The 7527-nt window shown below is 35.6% G+C and overlaps 1 protein-coding gene across 1 annotated transcript; it reads left to right on the plus strand.

The window, feature by feature from the left end:
• The first annotated feature begins 1042 nt into the window (after positions 1-1042).
• LOC129898833 (protein IQ-DOMAIN 13-like) lies at positions 1043-7318 on the plus strand. The gene is made up of 6 exons (XM_055973524.1): positions 1043-1342; positions 2446-2543; positions 2876-3484; positions 5039-5266; positions 5635-5766; positions 6462-7318. The coding sequence occupies exons 2-6, from the start codon at positions 2469-2471 to the stop codon at positions 7164-7166; spliced, it is 1749 nt and encodes a 582-aa protein (XP_055829499.1). The 5' UTR covers positions 1043-1342; positions 2446-2468; the 3' UTR covers positions 7167-7318.
• Positions 7319-7527: the final 209 nt, after the last annotated feature.

Here is a 7527-nt window from a genome sequence, read left to right on the forward strand (position 1 = left end):
AAAAAATAAATTACATAAATATTAAAATGTTAATAGTTCATTGAATCAAATTTAAAAGTTATGCCAAAGTAGAATGATATTAAATATTTTGAAACGTCTCCAATTGAGAGAAGTGTCATATAACTTAAAACAGAAAAAAATTTATTGTTATTAATTAATGTTCTTTTAAAAATTTAAGTTGTTCGGGTCAGCTCCAATCTCCATTAATTAATTACTAATTTATTTTCAGTTACTCTTATTAATAGAGTTATTGAATTATTAATAAATTCTTAGACAATTTTCCCCCCTTTTTTGGTTTATCATCTATGCGTGTGTTTGGTACGGAGAAAAATGTATTTCAGAAATTATTATTTTATTTTTTTTATGTTCGGTAGATCAAAATTTTTGAAAAATATATTTTTTAGCTAAATAATTTATGAGAAAAATAAGTTTCGTAATAAAAGTAAGTAAAACAAGTTCCACAACTAACGTTCTAAATATATTATCTACTCACCACCCTCTCAATTACCCTAAGTCTCATGCCTTGACCAGCTCACCCCCACCCCACCCCAAACTCCACTTTCCATTCCATCTCGCCTCTATAATACTTTGGTAAATCACATCTAAATATTCATGGAATAACATTTTTTGCTTACTTACTGAATACTATTCCTTCCATCCATTTTAGTTGCTATAATAAGGTTTTGCATAATTTTTAAGAAAACATTAATTAAGAGCGTTATTTGACTAATACAATCCTTACTAATTCTTTAATTTTTATTTATTTACATGTCTCTTAATTCTAAAATAATTAATATTAAGAGCAAAGTTGAAAAAAGATAATTAATTCACTATTAATTATTTAAAATTGATAATTATTTTGAAAACAACTAATATAGAATCGAGCGAATAGAAGATAAGTAAAAATCAGTTATTTTTCAAAAAGACACTTTCTCATAAAATATATTTCTTCGTACCATACCCACTCTATATATTTTGTTTGTATTTATATTTGAGTTTGTTAATTTAAATTCACGAAAAAAGGCAAAAGGTAAGGGGAAAAAGGTCAAAAAAACAACAAAAAGAAAAGGTTAATAAATCCTGGAAGCAACAAAGAAGTAGATTCTTTTGTTATTAGTTGGCTATTTTAGAATGGACTCGAAAAGTCTAAAAGGAGCATCAAGTTTAATGGTAGTATAACAAAGTGGAGAGGATTAGGATAGGAGGAAGAAAAGGGGAAAAGATTCTAGAGAGAGAAGAGAAGGGTAGCTGAAGTTAGCTTTCTTGTTGGACTTGCCTTTTGGCTTTGGTTTCAGCTTTCTCTGAAAGGGGTTTTCATGGAGGACCTGAAAAACAACTTGAGGTACTTGGGACTTCTTCTTTTTCATAAATTAATTTACTTTCTGTATATTCTGGAAGTTTGGTTGATGATTTTAGGCAAACAAAGTGTATTCTTTTCTTTGTCAACTAAAAAATGATTTGTGTGTGTTTATATGTGGAGTGGAATTTGGGGGCTGAAATTTGTGGTTTTTTTTTTCTTGTAATTTCTAAATATTATTTGTCTGTTACATTCTTCGTAATTGTCAAGGAAAAAACGACAAATGACATATTTCATCCTCAGAATGTAATTTTAGCATCACCTGTAATAAAGTCTCTCTCTTTTTCTGCCCCCTTGTGTTCCTCTTTTCTTATCTCATCAACATCTTGAAGAAACTTGAAAAGCAGCTAGGTTTATTTATTTTTGAAAAAAAAGAGAAGGAAAAAGGAAGAGTATTATGATATCATCTGGATGATAAATGACCTAAACTTGTGTGTGTTATGTCTTTAGCTAGTTAAAAAATTGACCTTTTGTTTGATTCCTTCTTGATCTTGAAGGTTGAAATTTGAAAGTCAACTCAAAGGGGCCTAAAAACTTATGTTGCACGGACTCTCCACTTTCGATGTTGCACCCGGGTTGGATTCTCTAAAACTACACTACTTTTGGAGAATCCGACTTGTTAACATTTTTGAAGAGTCCGACATACATAACCTAAAAATTCACTTCCCTGTTTGCCTTTTCCTTTTATCATTATTTTGGTTTTCCCATTTCTTTGTGGTGAATAATTTCCTTCTCCCTTGATCACCTTATAGAAGCTAAATGTGCAGGCTTCAAATTTCAAGTTACGGAAAAATCTTCTTTGGATAATACTGATGACTTTACTTAAGATGTTTATCAATAAGGACCTAACTGAGTAAATTGTGCGATTTGCAAATTTTTCATGTATTTGGTTTTAGGTGGGCAGTTTATTTTTGTTCTGGAATACTTGCATTGCCTTCTCCTCGGCAGGCTCAAAATGCCTTCACTTGGATTTCGTTGTGGAATATTTCTGTTCAATACCATAAGTGTATAATGTCGCTTTGGCACTGTATGTGTTCAACTAAGTTCTTTTTGAAATGAAAGTTAAGTTAATTTTCGTTTTCTTTCAGGGTGACACAGTAATGCTAGAAGCATGGGGAAAAAAGGCAGTTGGTTTTATGCCCTCAAAAGGATTTTTACATGTAACACCAAGAAGAAGTCTGCCTATGTAAGTTTATGAAAGTCTGGTTTCTTGAACTTGATATTCTCATATCTCTCATGTCTGTCACATAGTTTGTTATCTTATAATGAAATTAACTGACTTCAATAATTGATTTAGTTTTCTTTTTTCCTAGTTAATTCAGTCTTAACTTCTAAAACTGGTTTGGAATTGTGTTTATAAAATGGACCAAGGGTGAACTAGTTGGAAAAATTCAGCTCTAGCCTGATTTCCTTAATTATTCCTTTATAAATCATATGAGGATGGGGGAAGAACTTGTTGGATATCTATGCTTCAAACACTGTAATACAGCCCTTAGCTAAATTACATGATTGTTACAGGGATCAGCGAAGAAAACTGCTAAGGAAAAGAAGAAGGGTCGTAGAATACTGAGGCATGGAGAGTTCAAATCATTCCTCTTTAGAGAACCAAGCAGTATTGAGAAAATACTGGGGGAGGTTGATGATCAGAACCTACTTGTTAGGGATCCTACTTCTGAACAACCTGGCATTCCTTCTGCATTCGCTGTGACACCAACTTCTCCAAGAATCAATTCACCTAGAGATGCATCTCCTCAGTCTTCTTATAGGGCTACATCTCCTGGTGCCACTTCTCCAAGGATCGCCTCTCCGAGGGCTACTTCTCCAAGGGTCATCTCTCCTAAGGCTAGCTCTCCCAAGGAAGCTTCTCCAAAGTCTACCTCTCCAAGGGCAGCTTCTCCAAAAGCTACCTCTCTCAGGGAATCTTCTCCAAAGGGTACCTCTGCTAGTGCTCCTTCCCAAAAGGCTATCTCTCCTAGGGAAGCTTCTCCAAGGGTCTCTTCCCCTAGATCTACTTATCCTGAGCTGAGTAGGAACCACAATGAGATTAGCTATGCTAACAGACCAGAACCAACTTTGACGCTCCATCTTGCAGCAACCAAGATACAGGCAGCCTACAGAAGTTACATGGTAAGATTCAAGATAACTCCTTCATGCAATGTTTGGCTGAAAAGAGCCTTTATGAATACTACTTGATTTTCGTGAGTTAGCTAGATCTTGAGTGATAAGGTATAGGTCATGTTATTGCAAGCTCATGACATACATTGTTGAAACAACTAGTCTGACAAGTAATCATTTCCATGTCTTCTGCAACCATTTGTTATTGACAAAGGCGAGCATCAAGCTGAGAGAGTAAATCAATAATGTGAAAATCTTTGTGCTGTGATAAAGACTTGCAGCTCTCTTAGTCTTAAGATTTGGGTGCTTTTTATGTGGAGAAATTCCCTACTGTGTGTTAGAGAACTGGTTACAGGTAAACAAAGTTCTAGCCCTTCGGTTAAAGTTGTGTATGTGTTCACTCAATGGTCTCAGGGTGCGTTTCTACCTAAGAAGTTTGTTTCTACCACAATCGGGATCTTGTTGTTGCATTTTCACTTGATCTGCAGAAATCCTTTGACCTTTCATCATTCATATATTTCCTTATGATAGTTTTACTTGACCATTTAAGCTTCACAATTCCTTCTGAAATGCTGAGCTTCCTCAGATCTTATACCTTTCACTACTTGTTTTAGTAGATTGACTGTGGAACAGATTATATTTAAGTGATTAATTAAAAGAAAACCACTTTCATTGTCTTTCTTTCCGAAATTTTGACAAAATAAAGTGACTTGCAGATTATGAAAAAACAGTGATTAAAACTTTTGTGAAAGTAATTGAGACCCTCAATCTCTTGTTACGTTGTTTTCATGAAACCCATTTCCGGTCCTAATGACTTTACCGCTAGAGTACTTTTCCTCAATGTCTTAATTATATTCTTGAACCATGGAAAGTATGACTCCCCGGTAGGACCTGAATTCTTAATTCTTGTTTTTTTTTTAAAAAAAAAACATGGAAAATACAGAGTCTGCATTCTTCTGTCATAAGCTTCTTGAAAATTTGAGTAATTTAGTTCTTATCAACTTGTTAATAAAACTTCTTATGTCAAAAAAAACAATATAGAATTTTGTGTTATCATTGTTATTTCCCTTGTCGTGATTCAAGTAGGGGTGAATAGAAGTTCATTGCATCATATAAAGTTTTTAGAACCATTAGAGTCCTTTCCCATGTTGTCCCCTTTCTAGAGCAGGTCATTGATGGGACACGAACGGGCAGCCTTAGATACTGGTTTCTCACCCAGCCCTACCTACCCTATGTATTCGAGGGAGAGGCTAGAACCGAAAAAGGATAAATTACGTGGCTGACCTGCCAGTCTGAAAAAGAGATGAATTAGCGGATCATAGGGCTAAGTCGAAGCATGCAAAGGGGAATAGGTTGTTTTGCGCATCCAAAGGATTGGATTTGCTGCTTGCCTTCCGCACCTTGATCTGTCCACCCGGAACTCCCTGTGTATCTCCATCTTTGGTCTCTCACTTCTCTCTAAAGGGTGGATGATACACTATGTTCATTTTAAATGGTTCCAAGAGAGAGTGTATCAATTGCTAACAAGTGTTACATATGCTATGTGAATGAACTTTGTTTTCACAGGCAAGGAGAGGTTTCAAATCTTTGAGTGGTTTAGCAAGACTTCAAGGAGTGGTCAGAAGCAGAAGTGTAAAGCGGCAGACAGTAAATGCCATGAAACAAATGCAACTTCTAGGTAGGGTTCAAATGCAAATTCAGTCAAGGAGGACTCAAATGTTCCAGACACTCCATAGTCAAGCTTACATGAATGATAAAGAAGTTGAGAGCACTTTAAGCAAATGGACTCAGCTGGTAAGTTTAAACTGCTACATATCTTGGAGTATTCACCTATTTAGTGGTGATGTATAGGCAGATGCCATATCTTGGAGGCACTGTTTACCTACATTCTTTAGTTGATTTAATTTGATGCATTTAAATTGTGTAATTTCCTCATTATTGGTGCTTTTTCCCCTTGATTGGTTATCTTGTGAAAAAAATGATGGATTCTTCCTCTGGTCAAAGATGGTATGCAGCTTCTTCAACAATTCTAATTTAGGTTCTAGGAATTCATTTTGTACAAATATTCTACTCTAAGGATATAAGAGTTATTGTATTAAAGTTATTTTCCTTTTCAAACATTTTGAATTAAGTCGGATGTTAAAAAGGAAATTTTGGTTTAGACCGAGGCAGGTAACCATGATGATTGGGATAATAGTGTGCTAACTAAAGATGAGGTAGAAGCAAGGCGGCGGGAAAAAGTGGAGGCAATCATCAAGAGGGAGAGAGCAATGACCTATGCATGTTCTCACCAGGTACATTAGACTTGTGTCCTAAAGCATGTAAAAGATCTGTGGTGACAAAGCATAACCATTGTGTAAATGTGCTTCGATAATGACATAAATTCATCATTCTATTTCGTGCAACCTGTGGAAATGCCAAGTTATTTAAATAGTCTCTTTAGTGCTTCTCTTGTTACCACTTCTTTTATGTTGTACAAACCCTGATATTATGTGCATCATAACAATTTCTGGCTGTTTGCCGCCAAGTTATTGTGATATTCTCTTTGCAGTCCTCTTTCTTACCAAATCTTTTATATAATATGAATCCGCTTTCTTACCAAATCTTTTATATAATATGAATCGTCTTTCTTACCAAATCTTTTATATAATATGAATCCTGGTACTAAGTGCATCACAATAATCTCTCTGATTGTTTCTCTTCTTGCTTTTTGAGTTTTGACTAATCTTAAGTCTCTGACTTTGCACTTCAAAGTTATCAAATCATGACGCACTAACTCAAATTATCACAAACGTTAGAACTTTCAAATTTCGATTTTGTTGTTTCCACTTCCCATTAGTGATTCTGGCAATACGTCAAGGTAAAAGATATTATATCGCATTGGTTCAAAGTACTTGATCATTGTTACAATTCTTGGCCAGGACATGTTTGACAGACTCAATACTTAACCTTATATATTGCTTACCGTGTTGCATGCCTCTTTTATCAGTTGTGGAGAAGCAACCCCAAATCAGCTATGGACTTCCGAGCCAGTGGAATTCCTTGGTGGTGGAACTGGTTGGACCACCAGCTACTTCCAGGAAATGATTCCGAGAGCCAATCTGCTGTGAAAGATGTCCATGTAACACCATCAAGGGCATTATCAGAACACAAGCCAAGTCCATGGCGTCTAAGTCAGAACTTCAGACACCTCCATTTGGATTATGACAGTCATGAATCAGCTACACCAAGGTCAACTAAGTCTGCAGTTCCATTAAGGGGCAAACTAATGCATACTCCCAGAAGAACATCATCGCCAATGAGCAGCTTGAGCGTCTCAAAGTACTCAAGACGCCGTGCTAGTGCTGCTGATTCCCCTTTCAATCATTCCTTGAAGGATGACGACAGTCTCACGAGCTGCCCTCCTTTTTCAGGTCCAAGTTACATGTCACCAACCATCTCAGCCAGAGCTAAATTCAGAGGAAAAACCATTCTTGAGGAGAGAAACACAGGTACCCCATCAAATAGCTCGAGGAGGAGGCTATCGTTTCCTTTGACTCCAAGTAGTACTGGGTCTGTCAAGTGGAACAAAGGGTCTGGCAAGGATGCTGCTTCTCTAAAGGAACACGAGTCTATGGGAGATCATATGAGTGTGCATTCTACTGGTTCGACGCCTACTGTAGTTGGGAGGAAACCATTTAAAAGATTTGTGTGATTATGTGTACTGTATTATGTCCATCTGTATTTAGCTCTGAAGGTACCTGTTTTTCTTGTTCTTTTCTTCTTTTTGATGTGTATTTATTGGTGTATTTTGTTAACAGAACACTAATGTAAAATAATTAAATGTCCACATTCTCTTGTTTGTTAGACTTTGTAGTGAAGGAAGAGAGGATAATTAGTATGTTTTTAAGTTAGAGCTCCCTCTGCTTGTACTCTTTTATGCTAAATCATGTTATGGTGGGACTTTTCTTCTTTATTAACTAAATAATAGCATATTTTTCCATTCCTCTATTATCCCAAAATGTTTTACTGGAATGAGAATTTTTATGATTATTAAATAATTAATTTTCAATTAA

Source organism: Solanum dulcamara, chromosome 8, assembly GCF_947179165.1.
Source record: "Solanum dulcamara chromosome 8, daSolDulc1.2, whole genome shotgun sequence".
Classification (NCBI taxonomy): Eukaryota; Viridiplantae; Streptophyta; class Magnoliopsida; order Solanales; family Solanaceae; genus Solanum; species Solanum dulcamara.

What these genes read in the sequence shown, in the direction of transcription:
- LOC129898833 (XM_055973524.1), top strand. Translation starts at nt 2,469, where the DNA reads ATGGGGAAAAAAGGCAGTTGGTTTTATGCCCTCAAAAGGATTTTTACA. An exon ending in CCAAGAAGAAGTCTGCCTAT is followed by an intron (nt 2,544 to 2,875) that starts GTAAGTTTATGA and finishes TGATTGTTACAG; the next exon opens with GGATCAGCGAAGAAAACTGC. An exon ending in CAGCCTACAGAAGTTACATG is followed by an intron (nt 3,485 to 5,038) that starts GTAAGATTCAAG and finishes TTGTTTTCACAG; the next exon opens with GCAAGGAGAGGTTTCAAATC.